Source organism: Hypomesus transpacificus, chromosome 2, assembly GCF_021917145.1.
Source record: "Hypomesus transpacificus isolate Combined female chromosome 2, fHypTra1, whole genome shotgun sequence".
NCBI lineage: Eukaryota > Metazoa > Chordata > Actinopteri > Osmeriformes > Osmeridae > Hypomesus > Hypomesus transpacificus.
Window position 1 is genome coordinate 8,259,969 of NC_061061.1, and position 22,265 is coordinate 8,282,233.

The 22,265-nt window shown below is 40.2% G+C and overlaps 1 protein-coding gene across 1 annotated transcript; it reads right to left on the reverse strand.

Moving 5' to 3' along the window:
• Positions 1–15,221: 15,221 nt before the first annotated feature.
• On the reverse strand, positions 15,222–21,232 carry LOC124475997. Its single transcript, XM_047032939.1, has 16 exons — positions 21,160–21,232; positions 20,573–20,852; positions 20,254–20,408; positions 20,088–20,132; positions 19,718–19,991; positions 19,368–19,516; positions 19,199–19,240; positions 19,005–19,085; positions 18,306–18,588; positions 17,663–17,814; positions 17,238–17,333; positions 16,730–17,012; positions 16,237–16,385; positions 16,004–16,105; positions 15,565–15,841; positions 15,222–15,454 (listed from the first exon to the last, which is right to left on the reverse strand). Exons 1-16 carry the CDS (start codon positions 21,230–21,232, stop codon positions 15,301–15,303), a joined length of 2,595 nt encoding a protein of 864 aa, XP_046888895.1. The 3' UTR covers positions 15,222–15,300.
• Between the last annotated feature and the right edge of the window lie 1,033 nt (positions 21,233–22,265).

The window sequence follows — 22,265 nt, forward strand, 5'->3', positions numbered from 1 at the left end:
CAAACAAGGCACTGCTTGAGGAGTACACTGAGTATGGGAATGAGGCTGTCGTGTTGTTTGTTCAGCACATTGGGGAGTTGTATGGTGAGATGTACCTCTCCTACAATGTCCACAACCTTGTGCATCTTGCACAAGACATCCAGGTGCATGGGAACCTGGACTCCTTCAGTGCCTTCAAGTTCGAAAATTTCATGCAAAAGCTAAAGAAGCTTGTGAGGAAACCAGGATCTCCCTGCAGTCAAGTAGTGAAGAGGCTTTCAGAGAAAGCATCTGTAAAAGTGCAGAGAGTGGAAAGTTTAGGTGCAAGGAGAGAGCACACATCAGGGCCTCTGCCACCATTGTTTCATTGCGCAAAACAGTACACCCAATATGACACAGAGCTCTTCACCATTAAACTGGACCAAGCCAACAGCCATGTCTACATTCAAGGAAAGGTAGCAAAGATCAGAAATATCATTGTTAAGGAGGAGGAGGTGTACCTAGTTTAATTGAGTAAGTACTTGTATACAGCTAAAAAGGTTACAGTAATTGAACATATACATAGGTTGTACGGATAACCTTGAGCTCCAAATTGTCCGAATCCCACCAATCAAAATTCCTTTACTACGTAAATTCAGCAGAGACTGATCCATCATTCATGCTAATCAACAATATTGAACAATATCTACAATGGTAATTAAAATGAACCGTAAAGACTGTCAACCAGTCAAATTGCTTGCTCAGAAGTACTGGGTGTATAAGACACCATATAACAATAATAAGTGCAGTTGGGGGTATTTTGCTTGTTTTGGTATGTTTATTTTGTCATGCATTTTTTATGTTGTCTGTCTACTACTGTCTGTCCCCCTTCTTGCAGCCTCTCCACTCACTAGAGCATCTTCCCCTGATCTGCCCTGAATTCCTAGCCAGTCTGAACAGTAAGTGATTACCTGAAAATGTATTTATCAACCTACACTATGTTGTCTTCATATTAATTGATTGTTTGATATTTTACTGTTTTACTTTACTGAATATATATGAATGTATATTCATCACTGTACCAGGTGGTATATTTATGCCCAACTGATTACTGATTGAAATACACTTTTTGTTGTGTGAATCATTTTGTATTAGGCTCAATATGTACCTAATAGTACTCTTTGAGGTGGAAAACAGAACTGGCCCGCTGGCAAAGGAGTGGTTTTCGGATGGGCTTGCTTGGTGGCCCCCTTATAAGGACAAGGTTCAAATAATCCGGAGTTTTCAAAAGAGGCTTGTCCCACAACCCTTGAAGGGATGGAAGCAGTACGCTGCACGCATTCTCTTCGAATCAGGTAATTTTCAAAGTAGAGCCCTTAATGCATCAATCAAGTCTAATAAGTTAAATGAATAACTTCTGATTTTTTCTGATATTGTCACTTGTTACTATCATTACATACTCACAAGTTTACGTAACTGTTAAATAATAGTTGACATGCTAAATGGGGCATACAGATTTAAATGAAAAAATTCAAGAGCGGTGGGAAAGGTCATGTGCAACATCAGACCTCAACACGGACAAAGAGCAAGAAACCCAAACAATCCGAAAACGGATAAAGTGAGCACATGTTTGTTGACTATGAAATCATCATCATTTTAACTGAGTTTTGTCTACATCACACCAAATTCAAGAACTGTGTGATTCTTTGAAAATGTTACCATTAGCCTTCTTTCTATTGCAAATTATTATGCATGAACAATTCTAATAATGGTTTATTTACATATTTAGACCAAAACGGCTTAGGACACCATCACCCTCATCATCCTCATCACACTTGTCCTCAGAGGAAGATGACCTTCCTCTACCTCAAAAGCAACCTCTGCCCCCCCAAAAAAAACAAAGAGTTCAGAGAGCCCCTCCAAAAGCTCTAAAAGCCCCTCCTCCCTTACCACTTGTCATAAGACCAAAGAGACGCCAAGAAAATGCCATCAGAGTAGGTAAGCTTGACATACATTCATTTTATCTTCAAGTTTTCACCAGACTTCCTTGCTATTGCATCTATGTTGTATCAATAAAACACAACAATGATCTAAAATAACCTTAATATTACACTGATAGAGACATGCTAGATTGATGTAGAAATATTTTCTTCAATTCTTAACAGAGAATTCACAGGCCCGACCAACAGCCTCCTACAGCTGCCAAGGTTCAGCTCCAGCCTGGCAACCTTGCAATGTGGACTCTTCTGAATGTAAGAGATAGGACATAGCGAAGAAATGGACATGAACAATTCACTGACACAAGCATTCATAATTATGCCATTGGTAAAAGAAATGTGTGACCCATAAGAATTAATGATTTTTTATTTGAAGTCACAACATCGAGTTGGATGGAGGAATTGGTGGCCAGACCAATGACATACTGCCATCAAGGGGCAAATATTTCAGAATGTAAGTATCCTTTACAGATAGTTAATAGAACTTCAACTCACTAGGCTTTTCCATTACCTACTGACAAACCCCTTACTTACCATACAGTGAACTTAATATTCCAGTCCCCCCGAAGCCAGCTTGGGCAGTCTGGACTGTGGCTGCCCTCCTCCATGCCCTCCCAAACCTGGAAAAAAACTCTGCCTTAAGGAGCTTTCTCCCTCCTGTTAGCCGCATGAAGCTCCGTCCCTCCTCATTCCAATGGTGTTTCAGGGACTTAAAGAGGGACTTGTCTGCTGGTTGCAGACAGTGGGTGGTGTGGGAAGGATAGCAAACCACATGTACCCTATGTGACTGCATGAGCCTCAGGAATTCTAGGTTGTATACATGGCTGGTGTGGCCGTCAAGCAGCAACACGTGGTCTGAGGTCATCCTTAGGGAGCATGTCCTCAAACTGCCCCAATCCAAAAACAGGTCCGTTGTTATCCACCCGTTATCAGACACCTTCACCACTGTGTTGGGGGTAACATTATAAAGCCAAGAAGAGGGCCGTAGTCAAAAGAGGGCCGTAGTCCCCTGCAGCATTAAAGCTTGCCAAAGCTGTTGTCGTCTCCCCCTTTTCGCCTGACGTGACCTCGTAGCAGGCACTCCCCACCTCTGAAATCACATTAGCTGACAGAAAATGGTCCTGCACTCCTGTCTCATCACAATTCCAAATGTGGGAAGGCACATCCTTGATTCCCAACTCAGTAAGGAAATATTGATGGAACCATTTATCTATTGTTATGGGGTTAATCCCTGCTGCTCTTGCAGCAGAGAGGGCCTCAGGTTTCCTTTGGCTGAGGTCAGGATTTCGGCGCATGAAGTTTTCGAACCAGTACTGCCCAGCCCTCTTCTTTTTTTTTTTTTTATCCAGGCAAGTTGTTTGCCTCTGCGTACTGGTAGGCAAGCGACTGGATATCCTTTCTCCTAAGTGGGGAACCTCTCTTGGAAAGGGTCTTAATCAGCCTAATCAACTCTGCCTCACTCTCATAAGGTAAGAATGGTTGGTGACCCGAAGCATGTTTGTAGCCTTGTACATTATTCTTGACCCTCCGCTGTAGAGTGCTTTTTGGCACGTTCCATGCACGTGCAATCATGCGAAGTTGTGGAGCCTGCCCTGCCTCCACCTGCTCCCTATACTCCATTATCGCACCCTTCATCCTATCCTCAATCCATTGATTCAACTTTTGCCCCGGCTTCTGGCCTGGCCTATTCTTCTTTGCTTTCCTCCCCTTCTTCCCTGACCTCTGTTCTGTCATTGGATTCTGAAATACATGATTATTATCGTCATTAATATTATTCAGTCATTCTAAAGTTGGCTAATTAATTATGCTAAAAAGCGTGTGTGTATTATGCTAATTTGTGTATTAGCATATTAGTAATTAGCTCAATATAGTCAGTTGAATCAATCTTGGTTGAAATATCTACATTTACTCATTTAGCAACTAGCTAACTAACTAAATTGATGAGGGGTATATAAAAATGGAACTACATTTGAATGTCCCAGTTTGCCAGTAATACCGTGTCCCAGTTTAACAATACACAATTGGCTGACTGGGACAGTGTCAAAATCGAATTTTTATTTTATTTTTTAAATATTAACCATTACATCCCATAACAAAATATGTAACAATTACAAACAATCCATTTATTTTTATTTTTTATATAACCTTAACATTATTTACCTCAGAATGCTATGTATTTTTACTTACCATCGCGATCACTGCAAGGTTGTTGAATATGGTAAGCCACACACCCCGGAAGTGATGTCATAGCCAGACAACCTATATTTTTTTATGACATACTTGCTTAGGATGAGCTCAGTGTTGATTTTTATTAATGGAGACATATACATGTAAATATAACAATTATAAAGCTTAACTGTCCCACTTTACCCATTGTCCCACTTTACCAGTATTCACCCTAGTTACATTTAAAAATACCAAAAAGGTTGAGGAGGACAGCCTTTAGGAGAGAAAGCGATTAGCCTACCCATTGATCTGTTGCATCAGAATTTTGATTACGGTCACTCAAGTCTTGAAATTTTAGTGAGAATGTCGCCCGGTACAGACTGCATAGTTGAGCGGCAACCATGTCTTCACGTCATGTCACAAGTTCATAATTTTACAGTTTTACAGTCAATTTTACATCTAAAAAGTCGAGCAGGGCAGCTTTCAAGAGATATGGAATTCTGCTTTTAGCCAGCTGGTCCGATTATTTTTCTGATTTGTTTAAACTGGCAATCTGAGTGAGACTGCATCCCCGTTAAGGTCGAAATATGCTTCTGCGTCTCCGTTTACGGATGGGCGGGCGCACGGATACGCACGGATACGGACGGATAGACTGCGTTTATGGTTCTCCGTAGGCTGTGGGTGCTGAAAACAATTCACCGCCAGAAGAGTAGGTGGCGCAACGTTTTTTTGTTTAGACGTCGTTGAGTGTTTATTTACCTAGGTTACCGAAAAGTCGGAGCAAATTTACAAATTAGCCGTTCCATCAATACAATACACACATTTTCAGCAACTACACTGCCCATTTCTCATCACATTTTAATTCAGATTCTGATTTACATGTACCGTTTAGCTGAAATACGAATTGTAAAAACTTTACAAGCAATGGCGGTCAAAGGATTCTGTTTGTCCTGCTATCACGGCAACCCCGCCCCTACCCCTGACGCAAGCGGTACTTAATACCAATCACAGCCAAGGGGGTCTCCGTAGCTCTCCGTAGCTATGACGGATAGTTACAAAATTAAGGATGTGCACGTCAAGCTGACGGAGAGCTTTTAGAGCAGAAGCATATATCGGCCTTTACTCTGTTTTGACGTTAGCCTCAGACTCACTCACTGGCAGTGTGCACAATGTTGTATTTCACTCCATTATACACCAGAAACGTCTGGGAGGACTGCCTAATGTAGATACGAGCCTGATGAAGATAGCCAGCATCTCGAATTGCTTTAACCAAGCCTTTTTCATTCGTCATTTGCCTGAGAAAGCGACCTCCCTTAGCCAGGCTATTTTTGCCCGATCACTTGGTCTGGCTATTTAAGGGTCTCAGGGTCAAGTGACTTTTGTGCATAAACAAGTGAAACATAAATGTATTTGTCCAAAGGCCAAGAGCCTCAAAAAGTTAATAACAAGCCCTGCAATCCAGTGGCCAGAGATATATGATGACCTGATCGACACTCCAAGTGTAATAGACCGGGGAGAAGTTTGTCTTTTGCAACCGACATGCACAGTTTAGCCTGCTTGACAGTTGTGTGACGTAGGGTGATAATTGGTTTATTCCTTGCATCTTAAACAGCTGTTAAGCGTTCACTGAAAATTCAAAACAATGCAGTCTACGACGCGTGCCGTCTATCTAGCCAATCACACTTGCGCGACACTATGCGACGACATCAGCGCCAGTAGAAATTTCTGTTGCGACACTTTCAAGCGACGGTTAAAAGTGTCGACCGTGATGTCATTTCTGCCGGCGACCTTTTCAAAAGTGTCTGCGACCTAAGTGTAAATTAGGCTTTAGCCTTCCCTGTAATCAGGGACAGCTTCTCCACGCAGGTCTCTATACTGAGACCAAATTTGGCATTGTTACTGACAATGATCGCTTCCAGCAAACCTTTTTTCAATTAGCCATTTCCCCCTTATTTACATAAGCATAGCGCACAAGCCGAAAAAAATTGGGGCCTTTATTTGAGCGCAAAATAGTTGAGCTTCATGTAAATAAACAGCAGTTTTTCAATTTGTAAAACCTTGTCTAGTGAAGGTGATTTCTTTGTCTCTTAATTTTTCAGCCCCACCCTACGTTTCTTACCCTGGTTTTCCATAGTTATTCTTTTCCCGGTGCTCCCGATTGCCAGTCCGCTACTGCGGTGCTGTGCCACGGTGGTGGATTTTCATTTATCATTATTATCATTTTAAATTTTTGTGCTGTCAGGGGGTGCTGCAGCACCCCTAGTTCCCGCGGCAATAAATAGCTGTTATAACTAGTCATTTCTCGCATATGTTGCATCGATTTGTTCTAACCTGTCTTCAACGTTGATTTGGAGATCCAATTGTTTGATATCGCTGGTAGCTTAGAGTTCAGACTGCCAGGCCATTTGTGGTCTTAGAGTGCTATGTTATGGTAGGCTAATAATGTAACAGCATTAGCAATTCTGTTTATTGCATAACAGTGAATAATATATTATAAACGATTCATAATCGATATGTAATTACCTATATTGTTCAGATATGCATATATTTACGCATACTGGTACATATTGCTAATTATGTATATTTATGTTATATTCTGTATTTCGTTTATTCTACAGAAACCACACAAACATGTACAAATACTTCTCGTAATGTATGGTTATTCTACTGCAAGCACCAAATGCACACGTTTAACCTGCTGGAGGTTAAACATCAATAAACCTGTTTCTACTACACCTGGGGGGTGTTCCATCAACGTCGCTAACGCAATTCGCGCTAACACGAATAGGTCTCACTTGGGTAAACGTCAACTTAGACTTAAGCCTCAAGCCGTTCCACTAACAATCATTGCTAACACAAACCAGACTTGCGTAATCTCAAACTGTGGACGCGCACGTAGTATTAATGCAGTCCAGAGCAGGCGATTGTCGAAAAGAAGAGAAATGCCGAAAAGAACAGCAAAGACAGCCCGAGCTGATGTTTTTTCAGTTGCGGAGCATACATTTTTAATGCAATTATATCAGGACTATCGAGACATCATTGTCAAAAATGGAAATACAGCCGATATTAATAAAGCAAGGGAGGTGGCTTGGCAAACCATTGCTGACCGACTAAATGCGTTAATTGTAGGATTGTTTTATTATTAATTATTGTGGTGTGTAGACAAATTCATGCATTTACCGTTTTTAGTCCATTTTGATGAGGTGTTTAAAGCCTTTCAGACCGTAGGCCTAATTATTGTTCTATTCTCAACAGCAGCCAACTGAACACTCAAAAACGGACTTGGCAACAAGTCAAAATTAAATATAAGAACATTCTCCAGAGTGGTAAGTATAAGTAGCCTAGTAAATTCAAAGGTTAGTGTAAGTGTTCTGTAAAATTGCACCCTTTATAGCCACTAAAAAGATGGGTGACACCATTGCGACTGGTGGGGGACCACCTCCAGAGAGCCTCACACCTGCAGAGGGGCCTCAACCGGGGGCGCCCTCTAGTAGAGGGAATAGAGGGTGGGACCTCTTCTGACGTCCTTCCCCAAGGTGTTCGGGAGAAATATGTTCAAGGTATTTTGACTGCTATACATTTCCTCAAAAGGTATCAGTCTCTCTATAGTAAAATTAATAGGCCTATCTCTCAGTGACTGGAGATGAAACTGATCCCACTGAAGGGGCCCAAGGCCATTACATTGATCCCGTGAAGGATTTAAATTTACTGTGTCTAATCCAATATGTAATGATGGTAATCAATGACACAAATATGTGTTCTAGAAAGAGTGGTCTGGAGTCGCAGAGGTCCGATAATATCAGCTTTAATGCAGCAGTTGGAAATCAACAAGTACAGAGGTCTGAGGTTGTCTACGTTTCCCTACCCGCAACAGAGTTTGGGCTGGTTCACGAAGTCCAACTGGCTATTTGTCCCTGCCCCAGCATGTATTATACAGTGCAATTGAAACAGAAATATCAAAAAGGGTTGAGCTTGTTCTCTCGTGTATCAAGGAGTTTGTTCTTCCCTACGCATCCCTTCTGCTCGGGTGCTGTCTCAGCCTGGATTCAAGGTTGCTTCTGAAATGGAGAGATAACACACAAAATACAGCCTGTTTCCAACACCCTGTGTGAGACACAATGTTTTAAGCCTGAGCACACTTCTAAATTCATTAGGCATACTTTTAATAAGCACAATACATAACTTTAATACATGCATTCTTAATAAAGTCTTACGAGCATTGTTCCCATTGCTATATAGTGCACAGTGCCTGTGATGTATTTGGTGATTAAGTTGCCAGAAATATTAAAAAATGGTAATTATAGATAGTGCCATGCCCGTGATACAGCTAATGATTATTAATGACTGGAATTATAGATAGTGCCATGCCCGTGATACAGCTAATGATTATAGTTCTGGAGTTGTTCTTTAATGTATTATAAATTATTTACCCGTAAGTACTCCTTTTTTAAAGTCTGTGCATGATTACATTATTTGCCATTTTAACAGCTGTGCACTATTTGCAGGGAGAAGGTGTTAGCATGTGTATGGCCCCTGATGAAGCATGTCTGCCATGACAGAAATTCCAGAGGTAAGACCAAATCATGTAATTGGATGTCTGTTTTCTTTTAAATTATGTTTAACCATACACCTTGTTGCAGGAAATGACAAGAACATTGTCAAGGAGCGAAGTAGGTAACTATTAATACTGCTTTTGACGACATAATCGGCTACTCTGACGATCTTCTTTTTCACAGGATGTCCGGGCAATATACAAGAGGCATTTGCTTCTTGATATTGAACACAAAAAACTGGACATGGAGTACAGAAGATTAAAAAAAAAAAATTGCAGTTGGAGATTAAGAAACTGGAGAAGGATGTATGTATACATTTAAAAACCCTGCAGAAGGTCATATTTGGGCTTTTTAATAACTTTTCTTTTTTGTCTTCACAGCTTGATGAAAATTAATGAATAAATACAATGAAATTGCAATGTTTTTTGTATATTATGTTTTACAAGCAATGTCACAGAGGCCTTTACACATGCCCATAGAACTGCACCTAAACCCCCCTAAACCCTCAAGGAAGACAAGGAAAAACTTCCCTCTTAAATTAATTCAAACCAATTTAACTTAAATTCTGAGCTTTGAAATAAATGGTTAATTCAAACAAAGGTGACCGTGACTAAAATGTGTTGAAACGGCATGGAACTGAAATAATATTTTTGTAAAGATCCTGCACGGTTCTTCCATCTCTGTCCTGAAGGGCTGGGTTCAAATCTTCCCATTGCTCCTCCGGCAACACTCTGGGCAGTCTCTCAAGGCGTAGGGTGGCGATGTTGTGCAAGACTGCACAGGCAACTGTAATGTCAAGGCCCTGTCTGGAGCAACCCTGAGACCCTTTAGAAACTGGAACCTCGATTTCAGTTGGCCAAAGACCATCTCAATCCGTGCCCTGGTTTTGGCATGGGCATGATTGAAGGCTCTCTCTGGGTCTGTTGCTGGTTCTGGGTAGGGTGTCAGCAGATATGGCGTACAAGCATAACCTCTGCCCCCAAGCAGAAGTCCATTAAACTCTCCTACAGAATGGAATTGTTTTAAAGGAGACATGACATGAAAACTTCATTTTATGAGGTTATTTAACATTAATATGAGTTCCCCTAGCCTGCCTTTGGTCCCCCAGTGGCTAGAATTTTCGATAAGTGTAAACCAAGCCCTGCGTGTTCTTCTCCGCCTTTGATAATATGAAGGCTCAATTGCTCTGTTTGAAAATCTACTCCTAGTGACGTAGATAGGACCAAGGTTACCTCCCCTCTTTCTGCTTTGCCCACCCAGATCATCTGGCCCGCCCATGAGAAACTGAGCTACCACCGTGCAAGGGCGAGTGCGATATCGGTTTTTCCTGGAGAGACATCATGGCGAGCAAACAAACGAAGCATAACAGTTGCTCAGTGCTTGGATGTACAAATCAAAACAAAAGTATTTGTTTAGTTCCTTCATCCAAGCTTCTGCACAACCAGTATCTTAATTTGATTTTCGCTGGAATTGCGCCGACACAACTTTACAAAGTTTTGTATGTCTGCGCCAAACATTTCAGCCTCTACTGTTTCCTCAACTTGAGCCAATACAAAACTGGCCTTGCTGAAAAAAAATTCTGTATCATTACTAACTCTCCTTGGTCAAGCTACAAACCTTGGGCAAGTAAGTTAACTAACGCTATATAATTTTGTTGCTTTACTGTATATGGTTACCTAGCTTGCTACCCTTAGAATGTGGCTGTAACATTAGCTCTGCAGCTAACAGCTGAGTTATTGTTGCTAATGTAAAGGTAGATGGCATCAAGTGTGTGTGTGAATACAAACGCTGTAACGCGAGTGTTGTACACTTCTTTGTTATTTGGATAACCGTTCTGCTGTTGGTGTTATGGCGCGCGATATCCGCCTTTCTCTTCTTTGAAATGACTATGAGCGTGCACCTCATACTCTGCAAACCAGGGTGATCAGATGAGAATGGCTAAATGTGAGGCATCTTACAGCAACTTAAGTCTCGCTTTTCCTTAATCGACGTTGATGGAACACCCCCCTGAAGGTTGTGGAGTAGGCCTACGTAGTCAGCTAACGGTGCGTTCACACTGCAGCGTTTTTTACCGCTCTGCACCGCCGGCCTTCCCACAGTGCACCACGCTCGGGGGTGTTCCAGACAGATTAATTCAGAGCTGTAGTTTTCTTAAATCACTGTTGTAGTTCGTATAATGTCATGGCAAATGTGCGGACAAAATACAACTTTTACACACATTAAGCATAAATCCGCACTCTATGTAACGGGTCTTGTGCCGGCTGGAAAAAAAGATGCATCAGACATAAACGTTGACATGTGTAACCTTTTATTATATTACTCGAAATCTCTGCAAATCAATCACTAGATTATGACTTGCCACTACACATTCACTGTATGGATAGCGAGTGGCTGCCAGCCAGCATTTCAGCGTTGAATGTCAAATCGTGTGCCGGGTGAGCTAGCTAGACTATGCAGCTAGCACAGAAGAAAGTTACGTAATGTGAAGAAACTGAATTAAAGTACAAAATACAACACACCAGGGACGCCGACAACCTCAGCAACCCTGCGCCAGGCATCATTTTTATTGTTTACGTCTCTGTAATCGAACAAAGACGTATCATACAATACTGGGTATGAAGACACACATGCGATGAGTTGCTCTTCCATCTTGAAATTGTCAAACCTAGAAATGTTTACCATGACCAACAGTTGCTACATTACAAGAAACAAGAAACCAACCCGATTGGCCATCGCTGGCGTTTTCACGCTCCTCATTTACATAAAGTTGAGAAAATCAAACTTTCGCCGCCCCGCTCGCCTACCCACGATGCCCTACTCGAGCGTTGACGCCCCGCTTGCCTTTCCACAATGCCCTACGCGGGTGTCAACGCCTGGTTTAATTGAAAATGAATTGGAAGCCGACGCCCCGCTCTGCCCGCCCCGTTGCAGTGTGAACGCACCGTAAGGGCATACCAGCGTGAAACGCATAGGGACTTCACAATCTGGCTGTTGCGTGGCAACGATTTACGTAGGAACTATACTTTGTAGTGGCGGAAGAATGACGGTTTATTATTAAACTATTTCGTTTTTAATTGTTTTTATTTATGAAACCGTATTAAATATTTGTAGTAAAGTTTTAGAAAAGCAATAAGGCCCACGAGTCTCCGCTTCCCGTCGTGCCTAACCCCTACCTGTTCTAAAATCAGCGCAAAACACGGCCTCTTGGGGCTTATTGCTTAAATGAGTAGGCTAAATGCTTCAAAATATCGCTAGAAGGGAAAAACTTAAGGTGTCATAGAGGTTAGCACCGTTTTACACCGGATTGCCCAATATCTTCGTTTGATCCATCATTTCAACTGAGGCTGCTATGTTTATCAATATTCCCTCTTGCAAGGGAAATGAGAAGACAACCGTTTCATTCTACACTTCACTTTTTGTATTTTGAATTGTAAATGAGCAGCAAGAAATGTATGCTTTTAAATCTATGCAATCTCCATAAATAGTATAGGCATACGCATTTTTATATAAAATATACAGAAATATCAGTTGTAAAAATTACAGTTAATAAACGCATCTTTCTACAACCGACGCTAGCAAGCACACCCTACAAATTCTCTAGAAATTGTACCCTCTCTAGTTATTATTATTATATTAATAATTATTATATGGATTGAAACGAGTGAGAATAGGAGTTATGGGGGCCCCATAACTGTGTTCGCCTGGGGCCGTCAAATCACTAAATCCGCCACTGGTTGCCCAACCAGTCAATCGCTGCAGAGCCTGTTTAAGGCTATATTAGACATTCTCTGATCGCTGCGTGTGCTTTCTTCTACTGTCTATGCCAGGCAAGTGTGAGAGCGCCGAAGTTGCGTAGAGGCCGAGAGCGGTATTTCAGACGGAGATTTCAATCTGGCAACGGCAGCCACCAGTGTCGCACCGCCACATGCGTTTCAGTGTTAAACTAATAAAATAATTGCTGTCTGTGGTTGTATATGGGCTGTGGAAATAATTTAGACAAATTATAGCTTGCAACATATTGAAATTCATTTTTTGGAGCTGTGAACTTAGTTCAAAATTTTGAATTATGAACTGAACTAGTTCATTTTTAAATTTGTGAACTATGAACTGAACTAGTTCATGTAGAAAGTGAACTTTCCAAACACTGCAAACGGGCACATGACAGGAACAATACTCATTTAGTCTCCTCTCTCAGTTGTCTCATTTATGCGAATGCGATACAGAAAATACAAGACTATTTTACAGCATTGCAGACATTTTTTACAAATATAATACATTTGGATCAATATAACATAAGCAGACATAATATTGTTGACATTTCGGACATCTAAGGGCTGTTCAACATCTGTTTTGTAAATAGTTAATCACATTAATTGTGATGTTTTCAGACTGTATAGCACTTCTTTCCAGTAAAAGAAAGGGAAAAACTATTATGTTATCAGTGGTTTTAATGGTCTGGCCCACTGGAGATCAAATTGGACTGAATATGACCAATGACCTCAAATTAGTTTGACACCGCTGCTATAAACAGTATCCACCATGCACAACCAAAAATTTAGAATAAAGTAATTACTTTCATCATCCTAACCCTTATAGAATAACTATCCAGCCATCGCACTGTATATTCAGCTATTTTCATTACCCCTAACTTACAAAGTGACATACAGGCATTGGCACTACTGTATATGTTAAATTAACAAGAGTTGCATAATGTACCGTCTGTTGCCCCGCATTGATAAGAGTTTGTTTACGGCCTCAGTTGGATCAAAATGTAGTCCAAACTCCAAGAGTCCTTTTGCTCTGTTGGGGTTAGTACAGGAAAATACGACTTCTAAGACAAAAAAGCAGATAAAAAAATAGTTTTTCTCATTTTCAAATGTTACCTTCTACTGGTAACACTAAGAGAAGGTACTTTGTGTAACTATGTTACATTGCGTGTCTAGTTATTTCATAAGTGAACAATTATATTTAAAGATGATTAAAGTAATTACTTTATTCTTCCTTTTTGGTGGTGCATGGTGGACACTGTTTATAGCAGGGGTGTCTAACAAATTTATCACATTCAATCCAATTTGATCTCAACACTCAACACTGATGTGTTACCTTGCCAAACATTGTGTATTTAATGAGAGTTTATGCAGGGAACATACATTGAACCAATTGAACCTTGCCCATGCGTCATCCTCTCTGGACTGAAGTCCAAGTCTTACAGTTTTTTACAATCGCTATGACACTTTTTTCAATACCTTAAACAAGTTTTCTAAACTCTTAACGCACCAACACACCTACCACACACCATTGGCAAAACTGTAAATTTCATGCTCAAAATCACACAGTGTAAACTAAACTCAAACACTAATTGTCATAACACAAAAATACACTAAACATGACACCATGTCTACCAAACACTAACACATGTTCTCTTTTCACAGGAACATTTAGTCAATCATAGCACAATGTCATAAAAAACACTAACATCAGATGGAATTACAGAAACTGCATTCTTTTATGTGTCAGGTCTCACATTATATAGATTATAGATTGTGTTTGCAATGCAGTTTCTTTTGAAGCCTCTACATTTTTGTTTTGTTGGGTTTAGTAAATGCATGGATTTTGTTTCTTTTGCTGCAGGAATTCAGAACAAAAAATGAATGACATGAAATGATGTCAGAGTACCTTTATAGAATGTACGGTTACTGTATTGAAAAAAAGAAGACAGAAACATAATTGCTGCAGTAAAGGCTTCATTTGCAACAGGACATTACTGCAAGAAATATGCAATACAGCTGCCATTTACGGTATTACCTTAGCTCTGGCTCTTTTCTGAACGCCACCATACATTATAACTCCTCTCCCTTGCCTTTGTCCCACTCCTCTCCCTTGTCCTGGTACTTGTCTTCCTCTATTTCGTGCAGGTATTACTGTATCCTTACTTTCTTATTGTTGCTCTATATAGTTTTTTTTCCACACAAGATCAGCACAAAGAGCTCCACTTTGCAGTATATATACCATATGGTCATGCGATTGAAAGAACCTCAACACCCTAGTGTTTCCTAGTTGGGAATCAACTTTAGAGTATTTGCATAACTTCAACCAGCTTTTTCTCAGTAGCAATGGAATACTGTAAAATACAGGGGATATATTTGTGTTTCAATTCACAACATGAACAGCTATTCACTTTGACTTTAGCCAATAAATTAGGTTTTGAACATAGTGTTATCTGTTCTGACATACAGTGTTAAAGCATTGGTAAAATGCTCCGTAAAAATCGATTGTTTTGGTCTTGGTTGAGCTTGTGTGTAAAAGAAGTTCAAGCATTTAAAATTTGTGTTTACTCTATGCATTTTGTGTCAAAGCAACAAGAAATGTGTTAATTGTATAGCCAACACATACGGATGTTGTGCTAACTGTGTTAAGAATTTCGGGAACTTGTTAAAGGTATTGAAAAAACTGTCATAGCGATTGTAAAAAAAACTGTAATCTGTCACGCTGAAAAAGAAATTCAACTCAAATAAACTGGACAGGAGCTTCAAAAGTATTTTTTATTAAAGGCAGAGGTCCGCTTAAAGATATTATTATATTGTTGGACTCCTGTTGGGTTTCATGGGAATGTGGTTGTTGAGGTGTTATTCTTTCCTTGGGCCACCTTGGACCTCCACCTCACACAGACTGAGATACTTGTCCTTCCCTGGGAGGACAACAGTGACGTAGCGTCCCTCCATCTCCCCACATGCAAACTCCCTCACCTCTCCCTCTTTCATCTCAGGAATCACAGCACACCTGGTAAACACACACACACAAACATGTTAAAGTATCTTTTTGAGGACATTAAGACTCAAAGTCTAAAACTCTAAACCCTTGTTATGATAAACATTGTAATAACTTCTCACAATAGGCTCTTCACTCCATCCAAGTGATTTCCTATGCGGATCTCGGCTCCAGTGATCCTTGTATGACAGCAGTCCCCTCTGTTGGTAATGCTAATGGCGCTGACATTATAAATATCCAACAAATCCAGTCTCCACCAGGGGTTGGTCTCTGCCTTCGTGTGGCTACAGGAGCCAGAGTGGTACCGCGGATCACGCTTCCTGTCTATGGCGTTGCTGGCACCTCCCAGGTTGTCATACTCAGATGACTGAGTGGCTGATCCAGCTGAAGCCAGATTCTCTGACAGAAACAAATGAAGAAAAACAATGTACAGTCGTAATTATTTGCTTTTTTGTTGTAGCAGTCTTTAGGCACCAATATGTGAATGCACCAAAATATTTGACATGTCAAGTAAGAGCCAAAGAAAGAGGTTTGTGCTTAGACCACATAGTAGTTTCTTACGAGGAATGTTTTCAACAGGACATTGTGTTTCGCATGCCTGCATGCACTCATGATTTATCATCTGACTCTCACTATTCTCTTGCTGAGTATCTGTCAATGCCTCTGTGGAAAAAAAGGGTTAGATTTGAGAAATTCCTAGACTAGAAGGCTTGCCTTCAATTTCAATTAAACATCTTTAATTTAAGCAAACATTGGTATTGTGGATTTTTGGTACACGTGTACACTACACACACCTTTTAAAGATTCACCATACACCTCCACCTCACACACAGTCAATATCTTGAAGCACCCAGGACGGATGATGTTGACATAGCGCCCCTCCATCCCATTACATTGGAAGGTGACAGAGTCCCCAGCTGGTATGGAGCTGATTGCAACACACCTGGTAATGGTCAGAGGGTAAGGTCATACTATACAGACATTGGTGACATTGCTGGATCTGTCATGCCAGCAATTCACAGTACTCTTGTGTAATGGTGGTACAAGGCTCCTTTAACTGTACATGTACTTGTGTAGTAGTACTAAGTAGTAGAACTAATTCTAAGGGGCATTTTTGACACTTGTGGAGATGCTCACCTTGGTCAGTGATTATTTATCTGTTCCAAAGTAGCATTGCAATTGTGACAGTTTTGGACTGAATTGTTTAATACTGCAACAAACAATACCGTTTTTTGCTAGATTTGTCAGTAGAAATATCTGGTCAATTTAATTTCTCAGGACACTCACATAGGATTGTTGTTGCCATTGTTCTGCAAAGAGTTTCCAACAAGGATTTGAGCACCATCTAGCCTCCAGATGCAGCAATCCTCCCTATTGGTGATGGTAATATAACTGACTTTATGGATGGCCATGAGGTCCACCCTCCACCAAGGGTCACTCTGGAGGCGAGTTTGAGTGCAGGAGCCAGAGAGGTAATCAGTATCCAGGCGCCCATCGATGGCATTTTCTGCACTTGTCAACTGGGTAAATCGAGAGGACTGGACAGCCCTTCCCATGAATGCCACATTCCCTTCATTCACACAATAGAAACATGATTTGGATTAATCATGTATTAAATATTGAATCATGTCGTCACTGACAACAACAAAAAATGTATCATGTGCACAGGTTATTTTGGGCAATGAAATTCTGATGACAAGGCAAGAAAATAAGTAGAGGTATAAAAGTAAAACAAAGAGAGTGAGTAATATTTGTATGATGCGTTTCAGCATTGATAGTGGGTAAAATGTCTTACCTTTAAGAATTAAAGGGTGCCTCAGCTGGCGTAATGGTTCCCACAGCCAGGCCAGGTATGGGTTGTTAGGTGGTGTTAGGGCGGGAGGGGGATACTCTGGGGCACAATACGAGACATGGTAATAGGTCAATTTATGAAATCTACCATCAATTATATCCGCAGCATGTTCTGTGTTGTTTTATTTTTGCAAGAGCTGGTTACCTTACCCCAATTGAGCATGAAAAATGTAGTGCTGTTTAATCATGCAGTAAGAAATATAGCCACATTAGTATAAGTAGTTTACCAGCCATTACACAGACCATGTTGAAGACTAGAGCACTGACATTTTGCATACTGTTACCGTCGTTGATTCCTGTTCAAAGAGGAATGCAAGCTGAATAAGCATTACTTTACAAAAAGAAACTGCAGCGGAATGGATGACGTACCTCTTATAAAGTTTCTTGCATGCACCTCCACCTCACACAAAGTCAGGTACTTCTCACGGCCTGGAAGGAGAATATTGACATATTGCCCTTCCATTCCTCCACATGGAAATGTTCTGGTTTGGCCAAGAGGGATGTAGGGTATTACAGCACATCTGTGGGATATTTGAGAAAGTTATGGGGAAGCGTCTAGGCCAGGGGTCCCCAAACCTTTGTCTGCGAGGGCCAGATAATTTTCCTTTCTTTAATGAGGGGCCGGGTCGGAACAGAAAATGTATTGGGCCGGAGTAACTACCAGTATTATTGTGGAGATTTTATTATGTTTTTAAATGTATTTATTATGCTAGATTAGTTTATTACTGTTATGCACCGTACATTCGTACATATCAAAGGATATATACAGCCTATTAAAAGAGCATTATTAATATTGTAAATAACTTTTTTCATATTCATTGCTATTGAAATCAAAACATCTACTTAATAAAAATAAAAATGATATTTTTTAAATTTATTTTTTACTGCCATTGTTCAGAGGGCCGGTCCAAATAAAGGCGGGCCGTAGTTTGGGGACACCTGGTCTAGGCTTTTGTCAGAGAGAAAGGAAAGAAGGATATGCATGCAAATGTACAGAGTTATGACGACTCACATTGGGTTGCTGTTGCCGTTGTTAATTAGGGAGTGTCCAACATGGATCTCTGCACCGCTGATCCTCTCTGAACAGCAGTCCCCTCTGTTGGTGACGGTGACAAAGGTGACATTGTAGGTTTTCTTTAAGTCAACTTGCCACCAGGGGTCGATCTCTGCTTTGGTGTGGCTGCAGGATCCACTTGTATACATGTTCTTCCGATCTTGGTCAATGGCGTTGCTTGCAGATCCGTCTTTATTCCATTGTGATGATTGAGCTGCAATTCCCCCAGTAGATGCATTTTCTTGATTGTATGGAAATAAAGTCAAATGTATGCAATATTAATTACAAAATGATGATATGAGTGAACTCTGGTAATTTTTGGGGAAGTGTGAGTTTTCTTGTGTCATTCACCTATTCCCTTTGGACACTTTTGCCAAGGAGAGATACGTGAATGATATACAGTACAGTATTATTCATTTAATTTATTATTGTACACCATTCACTAGTTAGACTGTAACACACAAAATGCTAATCTGTTTATAAATAAGACCGCTTGAGAAGCTCGGCATAGATGTAAATTTGTTCTGTGTACTTATATGTTATGTTATGCCAAGTGCTTGCGTTGTCTTGTCTTAAGAATTTCAGTGCCCAGTCTAACCTTGTGTTGCTCTGTGCACCTGACAAATAAAAGACTTGAACTTGAAGCTTATTGTGTACCCTGTATAGTCTTATTTTTGTTCTTGTAGTTAGGACAGACAATGTCATCTTGTCGTCTCTGAAGAACCTGTGCCCTTGTTTCTGAAAGAGACAGATCATAACGAAGAGGAGTATGAATTTTCCTAAGACAGCTATCGTACTTTTCCCATCATAATATTTATACAACTCCAAATAAACATAGTAAATGGACATACCAGAATCGGCCGTGGATGAAGTTAATACACGCTTATCATTTTCTGTAAAACATTTACTTTACTAGCCATGATGTCCAATACTTCATGGATTAAATACTGTGAATCTCTCACAACAGGCAGTGCAATTGATAGCAACAGTATTCTTGTGTAAATGAACCTCATGTCTCACCTTTATCCCCACCCACATTCACCTCCACCTCACACAGTGCCAAGTGCTTGTCACAGCCCGGCAAGAAAATGTTCACATAGCGTCCCTCCATCCTTCTGCACTGAAAGATCCTGACCCTCCAAGCCGGATATGAAGATATCACAGCACATCTAAAGTGAAGTCAAACAATGTGTGTGATCATGTAAGTCATGAATAACACAGAAATAATACTAAGAAAATTCTGCTGATCAACACTTTAGAGAATTAAAATACCACGCTGTACAGTCCTTCATTGGTTGATTTGAAAATAAGCAGGTGGCTCATCTGTATACATTATCTGTGTATGAAAATAATCAAATGTCTTCCCATACAACGGATTGCTGTTGCCGTTGTTCTCCAGGGAGTTTCCGATCCGGATCTCAGCTCCGTCAATCATCTCTGGATTATCATCTTCAATGTTCACAATAGTTATGGAGCTGATGTTGTAAGCCTGTAGCAAGTCCACCCTCCACCATGGGTTGGTCTGAGTCTTGGAGCGACTGTATCCGTTGTTATAGTTGTGTTCACCATCGACAGCCTTACTGGCTCTCCTATTGGAGTTGTACTCAGAGGACAGCACAGCTGTCTTTCCCAAGGCCACGTTTTCTTTAAAATGATTTTGTTTTTATTTTACTCACTAAACTACAGTAGCAGCAGTGTTAACATACAACAAAATGTGTGCTCTTTCAGATTTCATATTACCTGTCACTGGAACAGCAAGATCAAGTTCAGGAGTTTGAGATGGTCCTTGATAAAACATACATATGCAATCAGAATGTTTTTTTCCCCCAACAAACTATTAGACAACTACAAAAGATGACACTCAGTAAAACAGAATGATTATGTGAGGTTCACATTGAGTTCGTACCAACTGAATGTAGTGGAATAGCATACACCTCCACCTCACACAGAGTCAGGTACTGTTTGTATCCTGGGAGAAAAACGTTTACATAGCGCCCCTGCATTCCCTGACATTGGAACGTGGTAGAGCCTCCTGCTGGTATGGAAGAGATCACAGCACACCTGTGTAAAATTAGAAAATGATTTCACTGTAAGTTTCCTGGCTACTTCTGAATTTACAGCATCATTGCAAGTAAATTATTAGAATAGATAGATCAGCATCCCAGCTCTTTAAATTCCTTTGAGTGTAAACTATTTAATATTGTGCTTAAATTGAGGATGCATACCTGGGGTTACTGTTGCCATCGTTCTCTAAAGAGTTCCCTATACGGATCTCAGCCCTGTTTATCCTCTCAGGAAGCTGATTCCTGTTAGTGATGGTGACAGAGGAAACTTCATAGGTGTCCAGCAGGTCCACCCTCCACCAGGAGTTGGTTCTCCCATCTGTTTTTGTGCAGGAATTCTTATGATAGTCTGAATTCCTATTCCCATCAATGGCGTGTTTTGCAGATCCCTCCACTTCAAAAGTGGAGGACTGAGTCGCTCTTCCCCGTGTTGCAACGTTTACTGTGGGGACAAAGAGTTATTTCGATGGTATTAAAATGTTGTTATGTGCAAGGCATGCTACTTATCAACCACAATAATGCTACCATTATCGACCACAATAAGGATTGTGTTGGTCATTTCAATTTCCTGTCTTCTTTAACCACCTTTATAGGACAAACATGTTGTAGCTAAACAAATCATCTTATTAAAATGCGTGGAGACTTTCTTGTCAAATCTGTTCAAAGAGACAGATGCATTAAGGAGGAAAAACATTTTTAATCCATCAGATGTTTATGGAGTCATAATGAAACCACAAAGAATTGTTTACCTGAGGTATTATCTTCAAAACAATGACCCAATCCTACACTTGCAAGTAGGATAAACAGAATAACTTCCCCCATGTTCCTGAAAGAAAAATTGAGTGTTCAATGAGAAACAAGCTCACTGGACCAACAAACATTTCCTCCACTATGACCACACTTGAGTCGTTTTTATAATATTCTTGGTAATATATGACAGGTCACTGGATTCAAAGTAACAGTGGCTTTAGTTGTGGGCTACAGGTACAACAACCACAGAGACAAAGCAGTGAATATGATCCACAAATCATATATACTAGTTTCTTTGAAATGTACAAATAACCTATAATTATTTGGGATTTCATTTCATTATACATATAGAAACAATTAAATGGATGAGGAGGTTTTTTTGTGTCTATTGTATATTTCAATGACCTCAGAAGATATGTTAGACATATACAATATGTCTGTTTAATCAGCAACAACAGTCAGTCAGTGTATAAAAATAATTGTATAATAGTTTTGCTTGAAATACTATAATGACAACACATTGTAACAAATGGTTTAAAATCATCCATCAATATTTCCTTCCATATTCTATGCACTCTACATTTGAATGCAATGTAGCTACAATTGTATATGATCAACATTATTTCAGATTTGTATGCATCCAATTGAACTGTAAATTACCTGAATGAGTTAAGGATTGCAGGAACTTACTGTCTCTACACTAGTACGGTTGGCCTCAGTGGAGTCTGTAGATGTTCAACAACCCCTAGAAATATATAATTACAAGGTCAAAGGTTAAACCGAGGAATTCATTGACCATTTGCTCTTTGTGTGCGTCTGGCCTGTTTACTGTTCAAAAATCACAGACAAGACCATGTCATGGAACTACTGCAGCAATTATGTCATTCATGAGTCAGGTTAATTAAGTACATAATCATTATGTCAAAAGATCATTGAATTACAGCTGTTTAAACTTGGGCCAAATCAAACAAACCGTGCTACAGGAGAAACGGCTTCCTTTTTTTGTAGAGTAACTGACCATAATTCTCTTCCTTGAGGGTAGCTCAAGGGGTTGAAAAAGTGTCCTACAAAGTGCAAAGTCACAGATTCGAATCCTGGCACAGTC

What these genes read in the sequence shown, in the direction of transcription:
- LOC124475997 (XM_047032939.1), bottom strand. Translation starts at nt 21,232, where the DNA reads ATGGGGGAAGTTATTCTGTTTATCCTACTTGCAAGTGTAGGATTGGGT. An exon ending in TTTTGAAGATAATACCTCAG is followed by an intron (nt 20,853 to 21,159) that starts GTAAACAATTCT and finishes TTGTCCCCACAG; the next exon opens with TAAACGTTGCAACACGGGGA. An exon ending in AATGGCAACAACAATCCTAT is followed by an intron (nt 16,386 to 16,729) that starts GTGAGTGTCCTG and finishes GACCATTACCAG; the next exon opens with GTGTGTTGCAATCAGCTCCA.